This window comes from Rattus rattus, chromosome 17, assembly GCF_011064425.1.
Source record: "Rattus rattus isolate New Zealand chromosome 17, Rrattus_CSIRO_v1, whole genome shotgun sequence".
NCBI classification, from domain to species: Eukaryota; Metazoa; Chordata; class Mammalia; order Rodentia; family Muridae; genus Rattus; species Rattus rattus.
The window spans coordinates 20,703,135-20,727,711 of NC_046170.1; the positions used below are offsets into that span (position 1 = coordinate 20,703,135).

At 46.9% G+C, this 24,577-nt stretch overlaps 2 protein-coding genes across 3 annotated transcripts in view; one reads left to right on the plus strand and one right to left on the minus strand.

The window, feature by feature from the left end:
* Window positions 1-1,663: 1,663 nt before the first annotated feature.
* Window positions 1,664-2,344, minus strand: LOC116886645 (cuticle collagen 2C-like). Its single transcript, XM_032888145.1, has one exon. The coding sequence runs from the start codon at window positions 2,342-2,344 to the stop codon at window positions 1,664-1,666; it is 681 nt and encodes a 226-aa protein (XP_032744036.1).
* Smad1 (SMAD family member 1) overlaps window positions 1,749-24,577 on the plus strand; it is a 61,151-nt gene continuing 38,322 nt past the window's right edge. The window contains exon 1 of one of the 2 annotated variants that reach the window (XM_032887448.1): window positions 1,749-1,966. The gene's annotated coding sequence lies outside the window, so the exon portion shown is untranslated. The remainder of the gene's footprint in view (window positions 1,967-24,577) is intronic. The other variant, XM_032887449.1, reaches the window with a different exon arrangement.

A 24,577-nucleotide genomic window follows, 5' to 3' on the forward strand; every position in this document is an offset into this window, starting at 1 on the left:
ATGCTTATATCTTTCATGACCCTCCCAGCCTTTCAATCCTGCACCCCACACTCTAATCCCGGCTTTCCTATTCTGTTCCTATGGCTTTGTCTATTACGAACATCTTGCATGAAGGAAGCAGATTATATGGGGTCTTTATTTATTAACTTGGCAGAGGGCCTGTTATTTAATTGTTTTATTTTGTTGGTCACATTGGCCACGGTGGCCTTGAACTTATTATACAGCCAAGGATGATCTTGAACTTCTGAATTACAGTGAGCACTATCCCACCCGGTTATTCCATGCTAAGGGTGGAACCGAGGCTCTCATTGGGCCCTGGGAGACAGAGGAAGTGCTCCTTTCCTTTTCCATGGCTGAATAATGCTCCCGTGTATGGATATACCCCACTCTGTCAGCAGAGGGTCTGTGGACGGGAGGGGAATGACCCTGAGTGGCCTTTAGTCAAGCTCTCTCCAGCTGTTGCCCAAGGGACCAGAGAGCAACCAACTATGTCAAATGCTGCTTTTAAGGAAAATAAGATGAGGTCCAAGAATTGACCAGTAAGTGCTCAAATAGTTTAATGAAGAAAGGAATTTAATTAGCAGAAATATTCTTATGTATAATTTATAAATGGCATTTTATGGGTTTATGGGATTTGTTGCATTTCCTTTGAATAATTAAATATGGAATACAGATATAATACTTAAATAATTAATAAGAATTTTAAGTGGAATGCCAGGCATGTAAAGGTACAGGAATAATTGGAGAGTGTCATTAATTTGTAGTGGCCTTTGGTATTTCTTTATATTGCTGGTAATAATTTTTTTTTCTTCTTTTGGTTTGTGGGGCATTTACTCCTAGAATAGTTCTTCTCTGAACATAACTCAACATTATGATAAGTGTCCAAGATTTCATGCCAACTTCCAGAAACTGACCAAGAAAAAAGTTGATTGTTTCAAGAGGGTGTTTTTGGTGTCTGAACAGATCAGTAAGATGTGAGCTCCTTTGTGTTTGTGTATTTTTGTTTTGTGGGGTTTTTGTTTGGGGGGTGGGGGTGGAAACAGGGGCAAGACCCTGTCATCTAAAAATTTACACCAAAAATTTATAGTATTTCCCAATTCAAGGCCAGCCTGGGCTAAAGGGAGAGATCCCGTTTCCAAGCCGGCAAGCAAGCAAGTGAACAAAAGGGCTAGGGGTGAAGCTCAGTTGTAAAGTTCCTGCCCAGGATGCACAAGGCCAGGTTTGATTCCCAGAATCTTATAAATAAAAATGTGTAGATCTATAATCCCAGCACTCACGATGTGGAGGCTGGAGGAAGAGAAGTTCAAGGTCTTTTCCCCTTCAAAGTGAGTTCGGGGTCATCCTGGGCTACAAGAGACCGTGTATCAAACATACAAATGGCTTTTGTCATTTGCCACAGCAAGGGTACATACTAGAAATAAATGCATTTACCTAGCAGTTAACAGGTCACCCAGTTTGGGGCTCAGGCCACATGGAAGGCCGGTAAATCACTGGGTCAGTGATTGCAGGGCCATTAAAATGGGTTTTTAGGACGATTGGGTGGGTTTGATGGTCGTGTTTGAGAACATTTCAGAAAATAACACAGGCTTTGGAACTTGACTGGCAGCTAGGCAGGGACTACAGAGTCAGAGGCAGGCGCGGGCCGGGAATTTGGAGAGGATCCCTAAGCGGCAGCGGGCGCGCGCGGTGCGCGTGTGAGCGAGGGCGAGCGGCGGGCGGGTTGTGCGCCGGGTATTGGCAGGCGGGCTGTGGAGGCTGGGCGGTTCCGACTGCCTGACGCCAGCGCGACCAGATCAATCCAGGCTCGGGGAGCGAGCGGGCGCACCAAGGCGAGGCCAGGGCCGAGGCGCGGGGACGGCGGCCGAGAGCTAAGCGAAGTGCTGGGACGGTGACCGGGAGCGGATTGGAGCGCGGGACCCGGCCCCGGGTCTCGTGCGTCCCCGCCGATGGGCGCGCCGCCGAGCCGGTAAAGCCGAGCGTACCCGAGCCGACTCGAGAGGGACTTGTCCTGTGCCGCGCGGGGCGCACCGGGACGAGGACCAGCTCCAGGGGATCCAGGGCCGGCTCCCGGGGGCATCCCGGGTGGGCTTCGGGGAAGATCGGGGACAGGCTCCGAGGGCATTAGGGGCGGGCTCCGGGGTCGATCTGGGACGTGCTCCGGGGAGGATCCGGGAGGTCTCGGGGACCCGCGCTGAAGGGAATCTGGGACGAGCTCCGGGACACAGTCCCCCCCCACCCCCCATGATGGCGTCTCGCAGCCGCGAACCTGCCGCCAGACCTCTTCTCCCGTCTCCCCGCGTCTTTGTCGGGCGTGTCCAGCTCTCCGGGGACCCCCGTTCCGCATCGGGCCGCAGCCCCATTGTGTCCCCGCCCCGGCCTGCAGACCCTCGCGGGGACAGCGCTGCGCTCAGCTCGGGTCTCCCTGGATGGACGCGCGCACCCCTGTGGGGTCCCCACACTGCCTGATTTGGGGATCGAGGTTAAGGAAAGTTCGCGGCGGAGTTCCTTCTGATTTATTCAAAGGTCTGGCCGCCTCGCGTCTCCCCCCCCCCCTTCCGCCTACACCCCCTGCGTCGCCCAGTGTCGCCTCATTCCTTTCCCTTTACCGGATTCGATTGCCTCACTGCAGCGTTCCGAGCGCCGGGAACAACTGCTCTCGTCCAGACCGTCTTTGTTAGTGTTTCTGTCGCGGGGTGGGGGCGGTGGGCGTGAGAGCGCGGGCCTCTGCAGCCGCTTTGCGGACTGCGTGTGAAGGCTGCGGGGGCAGCGTCTCCCCGAGGTGCTTTGGGGAGCCAGGAGGGACCATGGCCGGCCACATCCAGACACTGTGGTAGTCGCGGCTTTTGTTTATTCGGAGGCACATGCAGTTTTTCTAAAATGCACGGCACAAAATAATCCAGCTAAGAGCTTTCCATCTGAAAATCCTAGCCCATGCCACAGCCATCTAAGAGAAAATCGTTGTAGAGTGCATGTTGTCAGCCCTGGCCTCTTTCTTCCCCCTCTCTAGGGTTCTTGGGTGACATCTGAAGTTTTCAAAGCCCGGACTGAAAGGAGTTGCTTGGTTTATGTAATGCCTTCCTGTTGCTGGAGCAAAATCACAGCACGCTCTTTCCAGCATCTCTCGCTCTAAGGGCCTGTGGTGGATAATGTGCCCATACCTCAGCACAATGAGAAAACTGTTCCCTGACCAGGTTCATTTTTCATCTTGTTTATAATTACCACTTCACGCTGTACCGGAAGCTGATGAGCTGTGCTGGAACAGTTCACAGAGTCGAGGCAGAGGCAGTGGTCGCTGCCTGGGTGTTTTCAATTGGTGTGGATGTTTCACACCGGCGGCGTTACTGTGATGGAGGTAGCAGGCCTAAACAGGCTGTGCGGACTTTCGGGTGCGCCCTCCCCGCCTCTGCTTTTCTCATTTTCAGTTATACGATATTTCTGTGAAGGTGGTGCTCCATTTGTGTAAGTCTGCTTTTCTTAGGAAACTGTAAACCAGGGTCTTGAGAGATGGGTTTTCTGGGGGTGGGGATGCCAGAGGCTCCCGAGAATGATCAGGTTTCTTCAGGGGATAGGGATTTGTCCTTGATTTAGTTTTGACCCTTGCAACCATAAGTAGTAACCAAATACACTCTTACTTTTGCAGTGTCCTCTAGTTTTATACCCTTGGAGAGATGGTGGTTTTTACATTTTGGAGGAGTGGCAGGGTTGTTTTTTGGGGGAGGCAATTAAAAATGCTAAACTCTTGTTCGTCTTGGAATTTCCATTCCTTTTCTGGTAAGTTCACATGAGCATTAAGAGGAAGTAAATCTTGGTCCCCAGCTACACATACTAGTTAAAAACTAAATTTCGGTTTCTAATCTTGATTTCCAGCTATTCTGGGCTCAAGATAAAAATGTAGTAATGTGGTAGATTGGAGGAAGAATAAACTCGGATGTAATTAGATGAGCGTATTTAAGCAGCAGAAGCCTCCATAATCAAGGCCGAGTTGTGTGTGTGTATAAAAGATCTCATTTGTGTGGTCTTACAAGGCTAATGGAGGCATCGCCGAGACTTTATAAATAATGTAAGTTGTGTGTAATGCAGAGTCTCCAGAGAGACAGAGAGAGCACCATCACCAGCCTTTCCAACCTGCTCGAGATCTTAAATTGATTTACAGCACTGAACTGGTGCAAAATGATACATCAGAATGACATGGGGTCAGCCTGTAAAAGTCTATGATGTCAGCCTATTAGTTCAGTCATCATAATTAAACCACATTATAGGGGTAGCTAAGCTGGAGTCTGGCGTTATCCTTCAGATATGGGTGGTACATGGATTTTGTTTACGGTGGAAGGGGGAGACGGTGAAGAACCCCCGTGTTTCTGTAAGAGGGGAATGTGTTCTGAACTGATTTCTGGGGTGGGGAGGGCTGCATCTTGTTAAAGGCGTAGCTTTTCATTTGATGCTCTGGGGCGGCAATGGGGACCTTTGCAGTGCCCATCTTTGTATCCGTGTGGATTCAACACGGCCTTCTGGATCCTCTGAGATACCAGAGGATGGATTGCTTCTTCGTTTCTGACCATTTGTTAGCTCTGAGCTTGCACTGTGCTGATAAGTGTGTGAGGATATTGCCGTAATGGGTCATAGTCACCAGGCCTCCACTGAAAACACAGTAGCGACTCAAGCGAAAAGAAAGGCCCTCGCTTTTGCCTGAGTTCTTATAGAGCGTCTTCAGTATAGCCCAATGCTTGCTGTCTAGGTAGAAGCAGCCTTGTCTGTGCTGCTCAGTCATCATTTAAGATACAGTGTCGCCTGCACCACCCTCATTTCAAGTAGTCATATGTCACTACCATGCTGAAGGGAATGTACGTGGAACAGTTTTTATCCCCATAGAAAGTTCTAGACACTAGGATCTAGAGAGGTGACCTTCCTCTGTACAAATCCTTTTTTTCCCCCGGGAAAGGCAGTTTGGCAGCCAGGCCTACACAGAGAAACCCTGTCTCAAAATCCAACCAACCGACCAACCAACCACCACCCAACCAAAACCAACCAACCAACCAAAACCAACCATCCAACCATCCGAACAACCAACCAACCATCCGAACAACAATAACAACAAATTCAGTCTGGAATGATGGCTGAAGACAGAGGTTAATGTGAAGTTGGCTTTTCAATAGATCCTGTTTGCCGTTTCTGACCATGATTTAGAGCACTAGGTAGATGGAAATTGTAGTTTTCTGTCTCCTTCTGACTTTTTAAAAGTGTGTGGTGGTTGTAACTTATTTACGCCCTGGGACTTCCTAGAAAAGTGTTGTCCCCATCTTACTGATAAAGAAACTGAGGCCGAGTGATTGCGTTGCTTCAGGCCGCACAGCTGGCGAGTTCTGAGGGTTTACAGTCTGTCCAGGGATATGGATCAAGAAGCCTGTCAGCCCCGAGCCTCATTCTTAACTCTGTTTCATTTGTTTTCTGTTTTGTTTGCTTCTTAAAATTTTTCCCCCCTTGAGCTCTCTTTTCTCACAGGAAATATTCCTGTGACCTGAGTATCCCAAGTCTGTGAAGTAGGTCTACAAACCAAGTACTTACTGATAATACATTATAAAGAAATTTGCACAGTCACAGGGCGGCAGGATGGTTCAGCATGTCAATAAGGCTGAAGAACCGAGTTTGATTCCTGAACCCACACGGTAGAAGGAGAGAACAGACTTCCTCTAACTTCCTTAGATAAATATAAAAACATCTTAAATTTATTGAAAAGTAATTCTTTAGTATACATACCACTTACTCAAAAGGAAAATAAATTTGCTAATTAATCAGATGGGTGTTCTTGTCTATTTGACATTAAAATTGGCGGGGCATACAGGACACACGGAGCCTCTTCAGATTGTTTTTTGTAGTTAATTGATACTTTGACTTTATCCTTGTCAATGCTGGGAATGCCACCTCAACCTAAATACGTCATGTCAAATGGCAGAAGTATGTTTAGGGCTGTTTTAGAAACTATTGGGAATTCTAAGCAAGTCACATTCGTTGAACATTTTATAAAACTCAAGCCCAGCATCTTGAACATCGGTTTGTAGGATCAAACATTCTAACACAATCCAGTCCAGGGGTACCAAGGGTACACGCTGAGGGAGGGGTGAGAGAGTGCTAAAAGGCCTTGTCTCCTGTAATTCAACTGTTACCTTAAAAAAATAAGATAAAATAAACCCCAAACATTTATTTGTGTCTGTGAGAGGGTAGGTGCACAACGCGTGAAGGTTAAGGGAAACCCACTGGAGTCTTCTCTCCTTCACGGTGTGGGTTCTGGGGATCACATTGAGGTTGTTGGTCTTGGCCGTCGGCACCGTTACCAGCCCTGAGCCTTCTTCTGTAACCAGGTGTCGCAGTGCTGTAAAGCAGCAACTGTATATATTGTGGCTTCTTCTGTGTACTTCGTGACATACAGTAGTCTCAGATCGGAGCCGACATGCTGCCCTTAGTTGCTGTGTGGTGTAAGGACATGCATGGTCGGTGCAAACCATGCAGGTTGCATGTTCCAACCCAGTTGTGTGGTACAGCAGGGGTGCCAGGAGCACCTTGGATGGATTCATGACCCATTTGAGTTTGAATTGTTTACCTGATGCCTGTTGCCTGTTTATTTATCTTTCTGCCTGCCATCTGTCTGTCTCTCTGTCTGTCTACCTACCTACCTACCTGCCTGCCTGCCTGCCTGCCTGCCTGCCTGCCTGCCTGCCTGCCTGCCTGCCTGCCTACCTACCTACCTACCTACCTACCTACCTACCTACCTACCTACATACCTACCTGTATGGAGACCCTCAGGTTCACTTAACTTGGATTTGGAATACCCAGGAGGCTTTGCTTTGTCAGTGTGGGCGTGACTCTCTGCTTGTACTTGTAGGCCTTTAGACAAGCTGATGCCTCATCACCCTCCTTTTGGAGGGGTACTTTCTCCCATCACCCCCATTTAAGCAGCACATGATTTGAAGACAAGTTTGCCCAGAAAGTAGCACATTTTAAATCCAGGCAGTTGTGCCTCTGCTTTTCTGACTTATCCCCTGCACTGGCCCTTTGTGTTTCTGTGATCATCCCAAGCTGAGGCTGCAGTTGAAGGAAGTCTCAGTATCTAGCTATCTGTCCTATCACAACGGCTCTGCTTCTCCCAGCAGCTAAGCCAAGCAGCTGGAGATAAGGGCAGTTGGTCGAAAACTCCCTGGGGACTTTTTCCTTTCTCTAAGGATGGGTGTCAACTGTTGTAGAAAGTCTCACAGTTCAGTTGCTCTTAACACTTTAGGAGGAAGGGTTAGAGCTGTTTATGAATCTGATGGGAGCCTGGTTCAGTTCCTACCTGGGTCCTACATCCTTATTCTCCTGTCTTCCTATCCGGGGATGTTGATGTGCACTGGTGGGTTTGTGTGGAAGACTCTGTGGAGTTTGAGACTGTCCTGCCAAGGGCTTCAGAGACTAAAGATGCGTATTGTTAAATACTGCTTTCAAGAGTGTCTAATCCAATTGGTTCCTACCGAGTTGGCCAATCTGAAGCCAAGAGAGGTTACCTGGCTTGTGTAATGTCTCCTATCTTACTGATTGAAACAGAAAGCCAGACCTGCCTGGATCCTCTGAGTATCGAGGGTCCATTTATTTGTTTTTTCCTGTTACGCTCAGTGTTCTTAAGGCACTGGGCTGAGCGCATCCTGGATCTTTTGGGGAGGGGAAGAAAGAAGAATTTCTTTTGGCATGATTTTGTTTTTTTCGTACCTAACATTGTTTGAGCTAAGTAGCAATTAAACATGATAACCATAGAGAAATGTTTGCTTTCTACAGTTTAAAATTGATTTGTTTTATTCTAGAGATTGAAAAGAAAAACCCCATATATGATTTTTAATCAATGGGATCTTATTAGAATTGGGCGATCAGACAGTTGTGACCTGTTGAAAAGCACGTGGAATTCTTTTTTTTTTTTACTTTCTAGGCCACCGTATTCCTCACTAAAGCTGAAGTTTGGGGTCTGTAGGAAGGAGCCTGGTGTGTAGTAGGAGAGAATTGCAAAGGTGTGGGGAGAGAAAAGAGTGGAGACAATACAAGTCAAAGTGACGTTGACATCGACGAAATGTCTTGGTGTTTCTGTGTGGTACCAAGATTGCAGGCTATGTTTTAGAAACACGTAGGACATTTCTTCTGAAGTCTAGTCTTTTCAGTCCTTGTGCCTTTTTTGCCATTATTCAGTCTAATCTGGCCACCAGGGATCTGAGTTGTAGCAAAAACACATGAAGTATTTTCAGCAGTTACTTAACTCGGCAATGGCATCCTTTAAGTTAAGGAAGGAGATGAGACCAGGAAGCGTGGTGCGCTCCTGTAACTCCTTCAGATCCGAAGTGTGGTGTGTGCTGAGATACATACAGTTAGTCCAGAGAAGGTGGGCAGGGCCTTCAGGGCGCTCATTTGCATAAAAGACGCTGTTATGAGCAGTTCAAAGTCAGTGACTGCATCCGTTTGGGGGAAGCATTGGGAACCGCCACATTTGGAGGACCTAGCAGCTCAGTTTTGCAATTTTTGTTAATCGGGATTTGAGAATGGAGTTGGAGAATGGAGTCGTTCTCTCCCCCCTCCCCCACCCCCAGGGGAAGAAAGCCTCAGACTCTGTCAGACACTAAGAATCCTTGCCTGTTGATTCTCCTCCATCTCTTTTCTGTGTGGTTCCCCGTGTTGAAAAGACACCCACTCGTGTGTTTCTCCTTGAAGAGCCCATACGTGTGCTGTGGGGAGTTGGTATGTTGGTTGCCTCTCTTTCCTCCGTGTATTACTTATGATTAGAGATACCCCTGAATTAAAAGGAGGAACACATGACACGTACACTGATTAAACATCCATATGTTTCTTAGTTCAGGGTGTCAGAGAATGTTCATGGTCACATTCGGGACGGAGAGAGATGAACGGGCCTACATGCGTGTTCAGAGTGTGTTCTTACACTGAATTTATCAATGCTCTATTTAGAGTTTTCCTTAGTTTTAGAGCTTCTGTGCTATAGTTTTTCATACAATCTCAGATAGTTTTAGGATCTACTTATTCAAACTGTTCCTTCCTGCTACTTGTCTGTCTGTGGCTTCTTTACTGTGTGCCTGTGCAGAGCAGAATTATTTCACACTGGCACAGCTATTTTTCCTTTCAGTTTCAAACACCAGAAGGAAAAAGAAAGAGTAACTAATTATCTTAAACTACTATAATTAGACATTAAATTAAGTCATTCATTTAGTTAAATGCAAGTTCCTTTATTTGTTTCGATAGAAAGAAAACATTTTTTAATAGAAGAGGGATATAAGCCCCTTATTTGGTATTTTTTTTTAATTTGATATAGTATAATAGTTAATGTGTGCATCGATTACCCATGGGTTTTTTTTTTTTTTTTTTTGATTTAACAGAGTAATTCATGACAAGACACATATAAAAAGGAAAGGAAAAAAAATCAGTAACAACATAAAAATTATTACAGGGCAGTCCGGGATTCAGGGTCACAACTCAGGGAGGACTCCTGTGGGGTAGAAGAACATGGACCGGGGTTGGGGATTTAGCTCAGTGGTAGAGCACTTGCCTAGCAAGCGCAAGGCCCTGGGCTCAGTCCCCAACTCTGAAAAAAAAAAAGAAAAAAAAAAAAAAAAAAAAAGTACATGGACCTTGTATCAGTAGGGAGCACAATGGATAAGCAAGGGTGAGTATAGTCGCCCCGTCCAATGGAAACTCTACAGTGGTGCAAGTGAGGTCCATGTACCACCAATGTAGCCAAGGGGGACTGTCAAGCTCTGCGCTGTGGCCAGTGCAGCTGAGGAATGGCCTTTATTCATGACAGTAACATGTGTGTCAGTGTTTGTGTGAGCAGTAGCATGTGGCTACCAAATTAAGTAGTGCAGATGTACCCTCTAGTGAGCCGACCTGTCTGACCTTGGTGAGGCGTTCCCGTCGGAGCCTGAGAGGATGGGGATGTACAGCGGTCAAGGACAGTTGAGTCGTGTGCTATAATGCAGAAGATTGAGAAGTCATGGTGAAAGCTGGGTCATGAGTTTGGAATCGTTGGATAGATGCTGTGTGCTACGTTTTTGTTTTTTGTTTTGTTTCTTTTAAAGCTTTCTTTTATGTGATGATTAATTTTCGGTAAAATGGAAGACGAACAAAAACAAGACAAAACTGATGAAGTCGTGGCCATTATATGGCTGTGGGGATTACAGGAGGGGATGTCAGAGATGACCTTTAAGCTTGGAACGTCAGTGGCTGGAAACCTGACACAGCCATTCTATAGGTGAGGGATGAAGCTTGTGCGGGGGGTGGGAAACATTGGGATGGAGGTGTGGGTTTCCAGTGGGTCACCTAGTTAGGGTCTGTAGGTTAAAGATGGGAAACTCAGGGCTACAGGTGGGGTCCCTCCCGTGCAGGGTGAGGAGGTGGCAGGCCTCTAGCTACCTATGCACCCCGAAAGCCCAGACAAGGAGACATAGCATGTAATCCACTACCTATGCACCCAGAAAACCCAGACAAGGAGACACAGCATGCAAATTCACTTTTTTTAATCCAAGCTCACACCTACGAATTAGGAAGAATATCTGAAGAAGTCAAAAGAAGCAACCGTAAGAAAGATGTTGCCTCGGAGGGGTGTGGAGAACCCAGGAGTCCAGAGTAGGCTCAGAGAGGGGGCAGGCCTGCCACTTGGGTTAAAGGGGAAAAAGAGTAATTGAGTGAATGTAATCGTGCAGAGAAGGACTTATTAGGAAGTGGGGAATAGATTCCTAAACTCCGACTAGTCCCTTATTTTTTATGAGACTCTATATAAAGGGTGCAGAGGTGAAGGGACATCATTAAAGATTGTGATCTGGGGTACAAATGACAAAATGCTGACCCTGTAACGCTGAACATGAACCAGGTTACCCAGGAAAGTGCCACAGCAGAGCATGCCAGCTGGTGCTGACCGCCCTGCATTGCCATCGCAGGGAGCTGGTTGCCTTTGTTAAGACCATGCTCCATCAAGCCCCCAAAACACTCACTTTGTAACTTTGGGAAAATCACTATTAGCCTGTGATTCTTCTCCACTAGCAGAAAACCGGAAGTGATAGTACAGCCCAAGCTTTACTATGGACACGAAAGAGAAGAGGTTTTGTATTTCATCTAGGTTTAAGCCTGATTTCGTGTTCTACCAAGGAAAAACTCCATATAGCTCTAGAGATTAAAACAGTGTGCAAATGTAGGAGTTGCATCTCCTCAGGGGCAAGTGCAGAGCTGTGAAAGGCTCAGCATGAAACCAGGTGTAGTGAGCATTCAGCTGTGGTAACTGTTCAGCAAATCAGTGGCCTTTACAGTTGAGAATGTTAACAAGGGCAGCATCTCATCCAGTCCAGATAAAGCCGTGCAGGAGGAGGAGACTAATGGCCTCTGTGATTGCAGAAGCGTTAGCGACGGGAACCTTTGGAGAAGAAGGGCAGAAATACCAGGTTTGGGGATTTGTACTAAAGCCCTTTCCTGACAGCTGCTGCTGAAGGTTTTAGAAAGTGTAGTAATTGAATCGAGGGACGAACCCTTTAACAAGCTAGATAAGTTATTTAGATTGCCTAAAGTCTTTAAAAATAAATTGCTATTCTGAATTTATTCATGCTTTTTTCAATTGGCCTCTCACCCCAATACTGGGATTAAATTTCTGTGTCTTCTGTTTGTTTGTTCTTTTTACATCATTCATTAGTGTTAATTCTTCCCCACTCCGACAACACATAATTTACTTCTGATAGATTCTGGGATGGAGTCTTACTGTGGTAGTCAGAAGGAAGGTTGGCACATGATGTCCGAGGGCATTACCGCCCGGTAACTTCCGAGTTTTCTAGATGTGCCTCCGAGAGCCAAATCCAGAGAAGAGATGCTTTATAGATAAGACAGATGCCTGGCCAATCGGGATGCACCAAGTATGCAGGCAGCCTGACAGCCGGTCTCAACCGCAGTACCTACCATGGCCACTGAGAACCTTCCAGACTCAACAGAAAGCGACGGCCCAAGAGAAGAACTCAGGGGACTGAGAGTGAGCCGTTCACAAACAAACACGGGTTGAGGAATGCGTCCTGCAGCAGTTCATCCCGGAGAGGGGACAGTGTACTTTTTTGGACCTTACTGACTTTCTCCCTGTGGATCAGAACATGTCTGTCTGGCAACACAAAGCTTTTCCCCGTGAAGGAGAGGAGCCCAGTATTTCAGTATTTTCCCCCCCAATGAAGGAGGGAAGCAGGGGTTGTGTGTGGGGGTGAGGTACACGCAAACTCCACCCGTTTCCTCCACAGTAGCCTGTTTCCTCCAGGACAGGTCTTGGGGTCAAGGGTCAGCTCGCTAGGGTTTTACGGGTCTGTTAGGGCTCCTGCGCATGCGCGTGGGGGTCTGCTGGCAGAATTAATGAGCCCTGAAGACACTAGCGTTCCCTAGTGCAGCATTTGGAAGTAGGTTCCCCCACCCTCCTGCCTGTGTTGCAGTACTAGACTTCACAGTGACATTTTCTCATTTATATGCGATAGCAGTGATGTCTTAGAATGTGGCTTTGATTCTGGAGACAGACTGGTGTATGACGACTCAGTGAGAAAAGTTCCCCTCTTCTAAGGATGAAGAAGCATCCGGATTTAAACTCCCGGTTTTCTGTCATGGATAATAGTCAGTGCGCAGGGGTGTGAAAGGGCTTTCGTGCACTACCCAGACAAGGGCTGCTGGTGATTGGCAGGGTCCTGACCCAACCAAATCAAATGCCGTCTTGCTTCAGCGTCAGGCTGCTGCAGACCCGCCGGACAGAGTCTGTCTGTCTTCTCACCATCACCTTTAAATGGCCTGAGAATATTTTCGACATGGAGGGGAAAGCTTGTGTATCTTCCGTGTAGGCTCCGTGTTCAGCCTGTGGCCGTCCCCTCCCCATCCTTTATATGCCTCCTCCGGATGCTGAGTGACTAGGATGAGGGACCCTGGATCCGTATGCACTGGTCAGAAGTGTCACTTAAACACCTTCAGCTTAGTTGAACAGGAAGACTGAATGCTCAGATGCTAATTTTATTAAATACAGTGGCTTTCCTTTTCTAAGAGAGGAGAGAGAGAGAGAGAGAGAGAGAGAGAGAGAGAGAGAGAGAGAGAGAGAGAGAGAGTTTTCAGACAGCTTTTGGGAATCCGTTCTCACCTGCCACCTTGTTTGAGGCATGGCTGTGTCTGAGCTATTGTTGTTTCTGTCTTTGCTCATTCCAGTATAGCCAGGCGGTCTGTGAGCTTCCAAGCAATTCCTCAGCCTTCCCCTCTCAGCTCTCCATGGGAGTGCTGGGATCATAAGTGCACACTCCCACATCCATTTTTACCTGGGTTCTGGGGATCGAACTCAAGCCTGCCAGGCAAGCACTTTGGCCTGCTGAGCTGTCTCCTGGCCCAGTAGCTTTTCTTGATGGGAAATAAGACGGACCCTTATAAAAGGTCTGGATAGTTGGTGGAGTGTAGCGCGCACCGTGGCATCTGTTACGGCTTCCTGTTTTGTTGTGAGTCCTTGCTGGCTCTGCAGTCTGGAGCGATTAATGATGGCCTCATTATCTTCGCTGTTGTGCACAGATACTTTCTGTTTAGTTTGTCTAAGCTCAGGAGAACGTTTGATAGGTTTTACATGTTTTCTTGCGAACTGGGAGAAAACCAAACCTGCCATCCAAATGATTGGCACAAGGAGTAGATGACGTTTATCTGGGTGTAAGGAGAGTTGTTGTCATTGTATGGGACGAGATGTTCTGTGTTTCAGGAAAGCCCCCTTCTCAGAGGGCACACCTCGTGTTGGCTTTGGTTTTTTCAGTCAGTATTAGCCGGTGGCACAAACACAGCGTGCGTTTCTACTTGGCATCCTGCACGTCCTATGCAGTGTGGGAGGGAGGAGAAAAGCGTGTAGCTTTTACGTGAAGAGGCAAGGCAGTTGGTACAGTTACCGTCCCGTGACCAACATAAAGACTGGATAATAAGCTGTTGATATGCAGTGGCTGGGGTTTAAAGGCAGTTCACATATGCGTGGGGTAGTCTCTCAAAAACCAAGGGCTTGGCAAGGAAGTTTGACACAAGGGTAGGGAGTTCTAAATATTAATCTGTGTGTGTGTGTGTGTGTGTGTGTGTATGTATGTATGTGTGTGTGTGTGTGTGTATTTTGAGCATGTGGGCATACCGTACTGTGCCTATGGAGGTCAGAGGACAACTGTCTGGGAAAGAGGTTCCTCCCAGCCTACTTTTCTCCCTTAGCTAACTCTCCAGTCAGTTCCTGAATGTCTAAAATGTATATTTATACTTAATGTGTATCTTACAGTTTGATAAAGTTGGGATAAAGGATCATAAATACAGGGCTGGGAGCTTGTAACTCTGAGGAACAGCACAGACCTGCTTGTCGAGCCTACCCTCTGTCGTAAGACCTTTTATTTCAGTTATCACGCTAACACCACTGAGCTCCTTGAGGGAATGCAGAGTGTCCTCATGATCTCTGTGGGTCCCACCGTGTCTGTTCCCCAGAGACTCATCCACAGGCCTATGACAGGAGCACCTGGCCGGTCCATCGGAAACCCGGTACAGCTAACTGTCTGCCTGGCACACCAGCTATGTGTGGGGTGCATCGTCTAACATTTCGATGTTTTTGGAAACACGTTAGGAAATCCGCTGTGTGGTGTTGTTAGTGCCTTGTGTGTATGAACCATGCATGGCTTTCATGTTTGGTAGCCCGTGGCACGGTGTGGGACTGTTGTAACCCTTGAGGCACACCAGTTAAACACCGAGGGCGGTTCTTCTTGAAGAAGAGCCAGTGTGTGAGGCTGGAGAGATGAGTCAGCTTTTAACGCCACTCCCTGCTCTGCAGAGGCCTCAGACTGGTTCCCAGCACCTGCATCAAGCAGCTCACAGTCGTCTGTGACTTGCGCTCCAGAGGATCCAGCACCCTCTTCTGGTCTTGCCCGCTCTGCATTCATGTGCGCACACATACATTTCAAACTTTTCATAGTTTGAAAAGAAAGGACCTATGTTTTGGGCATCATTCCCTCCACCCTAGCAGGAACCAGAAACTCCTCTAGCCAAAGAGTTCAAAGTGCAGCAAAGTAAGGCCGCAGGGACTCGGGGTGCTTAGACTGCAGAGAGAAAATGTGGGGCGTGGCAGGGCTGAGCGTGGTCACCTGTTCAGTTGTCACAGTCTGGGCATGGAGCATGGGGTGACAACTGGTTTTAGGAGTAAGAGGCCAGGGATACATCTCAGCTGCTCTCATACTAAGGGGGAAAAAAACCTTGGAATAGGGCATGGAAAGGATCGGGAGGCAGGAGGATGCCGGAAGTGGTGTGACTGACTGATGTGTCCACTGTCCCGCCCCTCACAACCCTCCCCCCTGCTTCTTCAGTACAGACAGTGTTGGACCTGAGCAGCTGCATGTTAGACTGTACAATGACTGTTGTGGTTACTAAAATAGGACGCTTGAAAAATTCTTGGCTAAATTTTCTTCACTTCTGTGCTTGCTCAATTGAAAAAGCATTATCTCAAGAACAGGAAATGTTCCTAGTAACCTCTTTTTTTCCCTTTTATGTTTTTAATAAGGGACCTCGAAAATAATTTTTTATCATATTTACTCATTTACGTATATGTGTCTGTGGGAGGGGCACGCATGCCATGGTGCACATTTGGAAGTCGGAGGACATCTTTCAGGAGTCTGCCTTCCACAGCGTCGGGCCCTCTACCTGCTGGCTGGGATTGTCAGCCCAGAAAATGAGGTTCTCCAAAGGAGATTAGTGCTCCACAGTCAGCCAAGAAAGGGGTCCACGAGTGGAGTGTCTGCGTGGCGGTTGGCGTGACGTTCTCTTGACCCGCTTCACTTTACTCAAAGCTCTGTAGGTCTTAGTGAACAGGATTTTGTCTTGATCACCCTGGGGTAAGAAGATGGGGACAAACCAAGAGGGAAAACAACAGCAACAGCAAATAAGTTAGGAAGGAAGGGGTTGGAGCGATTAAAATAAAATACTAAACAGATCCTTCTGCCTCATGCACCAAACAAAGGGGGTGTCCTTCAGGAAAGGGGAGGGGCGCCTTGCTGAGCTCCCTTGGCTCACTGGTCCCTCCCAGGTTTTAGTTATGCAGACTCTAAAGTTATGCAGACCTTCTAGGATTCCCACTGGGATGAAGGGAATTGCTGTCTGGCTGGTTGAGGGTTCCACCCCTCCTGATTTCCATCCTAAGGGATCCACAGCGTAGACACAGGAGAAATAGTGGTCGCAAAGAAAACGACAGCGTTGGCCATTCCCCTTCCCTTGCACGTGTGTGTTCCATGGTAGACAAATAGCCCAGAAAGTGCCCCGTGCCAGTCTGCAGTGTACTCACTGTACGGCCATACTTCCTACCCCCCCTCCCCCCGTGCCATCCCTGGTACTGGGAAGACTCTTCAGTCTTGTTTCCTTTCTTCTCTGCTCCTGGATCAGTGGTGAGCCCTTTAAGAATTTGTTACTTATGGATTAGTGGGCACTAAGACTGCCCAGGAATTGAGCAGGTATGGGGGGGTTCCCAACCTTCCTGAGCACAACATTGGGGCTTCTGATGGTGGGGCTTAACAGTAAGGACTGAGAGACAGAAAGGCCTAGCCTGGGGGACAGGCAGACCTTTTGGTCTCAAGCTTGGTTTTTCTAAATATAGTGAAAACAGCCTCTGTTAGCTCTTAGAAGGAACCGCCTCCTGACCGGACAAAAGCTTCATGGCTACGTGATGGCGTTTGGAAGGTGTGGCATTAATTACGTGGGAGTGGGGGAGTGGGAGACGGAACTCTGGCTGCTCTCTCACTGTTTCAGTGGCTCTCCAGAGTTCGTCCTGCAGTTAGTGTTCCCAGCTCACAGGTTTGATCTAGAGAAGGGGCAGAGACAGTTTGCTGTGAAGATGTTCAGGTAATTGAGAACATTTTCCCCTCTTTTCTTGGTATTAATGCCAGGCGCCGAGACTCTTACTCTTGATGAACTATTGACCGGAAGAGGATTTAATGGGGAACAAACTTACTTTTTTTTAACAATAGGATACCATTTTGTAAAATTGAATTTTTGATCCTTTAGCCGAACTACTTAATAAAAGAATTCATCTGTATCTGTGTTCCATTTATCTAGGCAAGATCGAGGGACAGGGATGCAGTGTTCTCTGCAAATGTAAAAGCCTGTTGCAGCACCTGTTGGTCACAATGCTGTGGCGTTTAGATGCTACAGAGAACGAACCTCTTACCTACTTTCAGCTTGTATTGTTGGGGTTTTAAACATGAAAACAAGAATCTGGTAAAAGAAGTGGTTAGCCCCTGCACTGGACGCTCCCAGCTCAGACATACAGGTAACTCTCAGCACCGACTCTCGGTTCTGTTTGTTTCGGTGGAGGTTTGCAAATGCTCTTGCAAATGCTCACACACCCTCTGCACATAGCTTTGTGGTTCTTTTAGACTTTCCGAAGAGGTGTCATGGGAGAGACACCGATTTGGAGCGTCTTTTAACTGGGAAAAAAGTCAATTTTTTTCATGTGGTTCATAAATATATTTTTCTTTTTTGCAATTTTAGTAATAGCCATGTGTGTTTGGTGTATTTAAATCTGGCGTTGTCTCCCGAGCAGGATATGAACACAAATCTTTACTGTGTTCGCCTGATGAAGCTGCCTTTCTTTAGTTCTCTCTGCTCTCTGCCAACCTTAGCCCCCTTCCCACCATCCTCCTGGACCTCTCCAGCTCTGAGGGGCTCTCTACTCCCTCCCTTTCTTGTCAGTCACTCAGGGTCTGGCTGCCTCTTGGTCACCTCCCTCCTGTCTTGGGTTTGAGACACTCAGTGTCTTGGTCACCATAAACTGCAGACTTCTAAAAACCAAAAGGGAGTCTCCAGTCTCATGCTTAAAGGTTCTTTCTGCAAGAGCAGTTTCTTCTCAGGACATATCAGCATCTGACCACTTCTGATGTGCCACACTGGGCCCCGGCCTTTAACACCTTCTGTCTTAGTGACTGCCACCTTTCTTTCCCCCTGGAGACTGTCCTACTTAGAGTCCCTCCCTCTGCCCCTTCAGTCTGCCACAGCCCAGCAGGCTGCAGCAATCTTGTTAAACTGCAAGTCAGATGTGCCTGACTCAGCTCGGATCTTCTGGTAATAGTTCCCACCTCAGGCTGGTCCCCCGCTTGCCTCAGTCCCCTCTGTCCCCTTCATCCATGCTCCACTCCAGCCATTTTGAACTCCTTCCTGGTCTTCCTGGAACACTGCAGATGATTCCGGACAGATGGCCTTTGCACTTGCTCTCTCTGTTTACCATGTTCCTCCTGGATCTCTTTTTCAGGCTCTGTTCTCAGTGAGGCTTCCTTTGATACCAGAACATGGACACCATAGATTTCAGGATATGCCTTTGTCTCGGTACTTACAGTAGTTCTTAGTACATCATTGCTGTTTGTTGAGTGAATTAAATGATTGTGAATTTAATACTAATAAAAAATTAATTTTTAAGTATTAAAAAATAAAGTTAGAAGTTACTAAAACAAAAAGAAAATTGAAAAGCTTCATTTGACACATATATAAGCAGTATCAAAAGGGCATCACTTGGCAAATTGTTCCATTAACAAACGGTGCTTAGATGTTTCAGTGTGTGCTTCCGTTTCCAGACCATTCTAATTATATATGCACATTTAATCCTAGTAACAACCAAATGGCGTTGGTGGTGGCATCAGCGTGCTGTGGCAAAGTAAACTAGGGTTCAGAAGAGGCAGCAGCTATACAGTGGGGAGCAGTTCAAGTCCTTTCAAATTAAGGTCTCTTGTTTTTGAGTTAGGAACCATCATAAAATCACACACACACACACACACACACACACACACACACACACACACACACACAAAAAAGACTTTTATTTGAAAGCCTGAAAAACAGGTCCTGGCTAATTTTGGTTTTAGTCTGCCTTTTGTTTCCAGTTTGAAAACATAAAATAAGTGGTTAATGTTAAAATTCCTGACAATGTCAAAGCAACAAGTTTTATTTCTCTCACCTGTGCAGGAAGTGGCCTCCACCCAGCTTGACTGAATTAGGAGGGAAGTGATTTTTTCAAGTGATAAAAAGAAATAAAATTCCATGCTCTTCCCACAGGAGGGGCTCAACAATTGGGAGAGTGGCGTGAGACCATATGTTGGTTTGCAAAAGGATATAACTCGTAAAGATGTTTCCTTTGATGCCTGTGAGGAACATGGATGTGCTTCCCCTCTAGTGGGTCCTGATTAAATTAAGCTATTAGGAGCAGAGCTGGAGGATCTAAATATAGGGAGCGAGTTCAGGCCGCCCTGCTCTGTGGACACCAGCGTGCTGCACAGATGTGCCTGTTGTTACAAACAGCACCTGCCAGTTCAGCAGAAAAACAGACACGCGTGTTCTGAAAGACGCTGGGCCGAGAGAGTCTGGGGAAACCGATGGATGGCCTTCTCCCCTATGCTCCAATCCTCCGGCGTCTGTGGATTTGCTATTTAAATTCCTTGTTTTTTTAAAACCTGTTTTGTAAACTTTTCATTTTCTTTCTTGCCTTTTTTGTTTCGTTTTGATCTCTTGGGGTCCGACTATGTATCCCCTGGTTGGCCTGGAACTTGGCAGGTAGACCAGGCTGGCCTTGAACTCAGAGATCCACCTGCCTCCGCTTCCTAAGTGTTGGATGGAAACTGAACCTGGCCGGCTGCGGACTTTTATGTCAGTAAATATTGGCTGAAATGTAGGCTCTTTTTTTTTTTTTTTTTTTTTTCGGAGCTAGGACCGAACCCAGTCCTTGAGAAGTCAAGCCTACCACTGAGCTCCCCAACCCCTGAAATGTAGGCTTTTATTCCAGTGTGTCCCAGAGAAGTCACCTAACTCCAAGCCTCCGGACACGTAGTAGGATTGAGATAGTCATAGGCAGATCCCTGGAGGGTCTGTGAGATGTAGAGACAGCCAGTGTCTCCTCAGGCAGGAACTCTACTAACAGCACAGCTCCTGGGCACTAGAGGAAGTTTGTCCCATTTAGCCTGCTATAGTCCGTAAAATTACTGTTTGAGATAACGGTTCAAAGAGAAGAGTGGTGGTGGTGGTGGTGGTGGTGGTGGTGGTGGTGGTGGTGGTGGTGGTTGTTGTGGTTGTTGTTGATTTGTCTTAGGAGATGACTAAGGGCTCATCTTCCTGCATTTCAGGACTGAGCACTCAGGTGAACTTTCTCAGAGGAGGTCAGGGCGTGCTGCGTCTGCCCAAGGTTCCTTCATGCTGAAAGAATGAGCATCCAGTAGGGTTTAGGGGAAATGTCAAGGAAATGGGAAAAAACCAAGTCCGGTGGATGAAGTTGGGAACAGTAAGGAAAATTTGTATTGTCATCCTCATCCAAAGAAGTAATTATCTAAGAAGCTTAAAACAAAATTCTGAAACTTGCTGTTGCTTACAGATATAAGCGAAATGAGCCAGGCCACCCGGTTTAAGCCTAGATGTGCCGGGAAAGGATTTGTGTATGCAGAGAGTAGACTTTTCTAATATACAAAAGCTACGTTGAGAACATACCTGGTCATCTAAATATATAGACTACAGCTATATCCTGGGAAGCCCTGTTGTGCTGACATCCATAAATTCTTTGGTTCATCAAGGGGACACTCCTTGTGAAGTCAGTGTCCCGAGGTTTGTAAGTGGTAATCTGGGACTCACACTCTTTCTCTGCTGATTTCTAAGTCTTGCACTTAATCGATACCCCGAGACGTATGGCAGCCCCTGACACCCTGTTGCACTGGAAGTTTAGCTGTTAATGCTTGCACCTTAAAGGCACCTGTACCAGCTGAGCTCTCTCTACCTCCTGGACTCTCTTCTTCATTACCTACTACCCCTCCCCTACTGGGGAAAAAATCCAACTCTGGAAAGGAATTTTCTTTCAAATGAAAACAAGGTAAACTACATACTATGTCATCAGTCCCGAGACTGAACAGATTCCTGTGGTCTCTGAGCGTCCTCATGTTGTTTCTTATATAGGAATTTTGTAAAAATATTTTTCCCCCTGGGACTTGACCAAGAGCTCATTTTAGCCAAATTATCTGGCAGTGAAATAAAGTCTTTAAAACATGCTTCAGGGGCCAGAGAGAGGGCTCGATAGGTAAAGGTGCTTGCTGCCAAGCCGGACAGCCAGAGTTCCAACCCACATGGTGGAAGGACGCCTCAAAGTTGTCCTCTGACCTCTGCATAAGCAAGGAGGGACGTGTGCACACACGTGCATGCGCGGGCACACACTGAATACATAAATATAATTGGAAAAATCAAGTTAGGCGCCACAGGGGGAATATTGAGGGATTGTTTAACCTTCAGCCTCCTTCTGTTCTAGGGTTTTCTTTCTGGCTTTGGTTAGCAGTAAGCCTGGCTGTCTGTTTGACCCCAGTTCTGATAGGGCGTCTTGAGAGTTGAGTGCTGTTTTGAGTGGGAGCAAGGAAGGGGCAGGCAGGTCACATGGCTTTGCCCGCAGAGGAAACCTTGTGTGACCAGACCATAGCATTTCTACGAGAAGATATTCTCTGGGACTGACATAGGAAGGCCCGCCTCCGTTTCTCTGCTTGGGTAATGACATTGAGTTGTACAGCAGCTTTACCTTGTCCTTTCTCCTGATTGCCTCACTCTTGCCACCTGATGGCTTCCTTCTGCTTGTTGGCGGAGGGGAGTACATTTGCCAGACCGTTACACACTCCACCTCCTTTCTGAGATAATACGCAGCCTTAGTTCAAACCCAGTGTGTACACTAGGCTGGCTTCAAAGCAGAGATTCACCTATTTCTGCCTACACAGGTTCTCAGATGAAAGGGGTTCATGATTCTCCCTCATTATACTTCTCACGCCCTTAGTCCATGGTGGGGGAGGGGGCTATCGGAGGGGCTCCCCACATCAGGGAGGGCTTCTACCACCCTTAGGGAATCTTCCGGAAGACTCCCTGACAGACAGACCCAGAGCTGTGGGTAACTAATTTAGTTAGGTACTTCTTAGCCCAGTCCAGTTGACAATGGAGGTTAACTTACAAAAGCTGTTGTCTCTGTCGGGGGTGGGGGTGGGGAAGGGGAAGGGGTGTGGTGGGGGTGCCAGTGGCTTAGGACTTTGTCCTCTGGCTTTTCAAGTAAGGAATGCTCAACTCTGAGCTCTTTGCTCTCCTGAATTCTACTTAACCCAGTGGCCTACTTTCACGCAGTCCTAATGATGATGACGGTGGTTTTCCTGCTTGCTTTTTGACTTCCCCATCTTATTCTTACCAACAAGACTCGTGTTTCTTCACTGAATTACAGTCTTTGGGTATTTTTTTTTTAATGTTTTATAATATATTCCTGGCAGTGAGCCTGTGAAAAGGAAAATTTCTTTACAAACTGTGTCTGTTCTTTACAAACTCTGCGGCATCTAGTTCTGTGAGGGTGAGGAATTAAATTTTTTTAAAAATCCATTTCAGAATAATGAAAGTTAAACGTAGGCCCTGGTGTATTCCTCTTTGCCTTTTTTCCATGTTCCAGTTTAAATATTTCAGAGGAAGCAAGAATTCCTCTGCCTGAAAGTAGACACGGGACAGGTTACTGTACCTTTCTCTGATGCTGATTCAGACCCCCAGTGCTGAGGGAACCAGCAGTTCTCAGCCTGTGAGTCAGGACCCCCTGGGGGGCCCTTACCCGGGTTACCTAATACTATAGGAAAACAGAGATTTACATTATGGTTCATAACAGTAGCAAAATTACAGTGATGAAGTAGCAACAAAATAATTTTACGGTTGGAGCTCGCCACACCACGGGGAAGTGTTTTAAAGGGCCAGAGCATTAGGAAGGCTGAGAACACTGTTCTGTGCAGTGGGTCTCTCAGGTGTACACACCGCTGTGATGGCCAAGGTCTATGGCAAGATGATTTTCCCGTGTCACAATAACAAACAACACATAACTGCCGAGCTTGTTTATTCCCTAGGTCCACAGGGTCAGTCCATCTCTAAAATGGTGGCCATGGCATAGTCAGGAAACAGGACCTGAACTGGTGTGAGTTACTAGAAAATATCTTTCTTTAAAAAAAAAAATAAAATAAACAAAAATAGCAAAATCTTTATAAGGTTTTTTCTTGAATCACTTACCTAGCTGCTAAGCGGTTTCAAAGTAGGGTTAATCAATACCCCGTGCCTTTTGTTCTGCTCCGTACACTTGATCGCCATGTCCTGATACCATACTTTTGTTAAGACAGAAAGGGCTGGACCACAGGGTAAGAACTGGGGGAGAGGGGGCTGCCTCCTGCACAGCTCAGCACTTAGCAGTCAGTGGCTTGTAAAGGCAGGGCGAGCCATCCATCTTCTTTTTCTCAGTCATTTTCTGAGACAGCCTTCCTAGAAAATTTAATTATCCCCTCCATACCTGCATTTGGTGTAGTCCGCTGTTTCCCATGCCAGGAGAAGAATTGACAAACAGTCCCTGTGTCCGAGCTGAGACCACGAGTGGCAGTCTCTCTTTGTTTCTCCCCTTATTAAAGGTCCAGGCAGGCCGTCACACGTATGCAGAGTCCAGGGTTCCGAGGAGCCTGCAGCGCTCTGCAAACTGCAGCTTCCTGGCCGTTCACATCAGCTCTTCACTTTAAGCACCTAATTCAGTCAGGACGCTTACAAACGGGTCTGCTCTGTTGTTCAAGGAGCGTGTCAGTGTTACATTTTAAAAGCGAATGTGTGTGCCTATGTCATGCTGTGTGCATGATGTGGACGCACAGGCCATGGGGTGTGTGTGTGTGTGTGTGTGTGTGTGTGTGTGTGTGTGTGTGTGTAGTTGGTTTTCTCCTTCCACTTCTACATGGGTCCGGGGAGCAAACTCAGTGCTCTTGGAGGCAAGCACTTTTACCCACAGAGCTGATGATCAGTTTTACCACAACTGATGATCAATTTTCTTAAAATATCAACTGTTGGTTGAATCCATAAGAACTCATAGATACGGAGAGTCAGCTGTGTCTCAGATACAAGCTAGGATTATTATTCACAGTTCCTGAAGGAATTCAAGGCATCGAAGCAGAGACTGCGATTTGCTGGTATTTACACAATTAGGTAATTGCATGTTTCGTTACCAGAGGAGGCACAGATAAGGAAACGTCCATTGTGCAATTGGCCGATTTAGTTTCCTCCGACACAAAGCAAATTACACAGCAATTAAAAGTATTTAAATCTTGCTCCTTTTAACATAAGGAATACCACGTAAGTTTCAAAGTTAGCCATTTAAAAGTGAATATTCGAATATCGGTGTCAGCTTCCAGTGGTACTAATTGAAATCCTTCTTGTGGCTGAGACTTTATAAGGGAAGTCCTGAATTAAGAACTGTTTTTAAAATTATCCTTTTTATTGTTTCTGGAGTTAGATCACACTGTGATTCCAGTTATTGGGGGGGTATACATGTGAGCGCAGGTACCCACAGAGGGTTGAGGCTGGGATTTCCCAGGGGCTGCTGTTGTCAGTTGTGAGCCACTGGATGTCTGGAACTCTGGGTTCTGCAAGAAAAGCACCAACTTGGAACTGCTGGACTGTCATTCCTGCCTCCTCTTACCCATCTGACTTCTGAGTGCACAATAGAGACACCTTCAGGTCCTGGGTGTGTGTGTGT

Coding starts and splice junctions, on each gene's coding strand:
- LOC116886645 (XM_032888145.1), bottom strand. CDS start 2,344: ATGCGGAACGGGGGTCCCCGGAGAGCTGGACACGCCCGACAAAGACGC.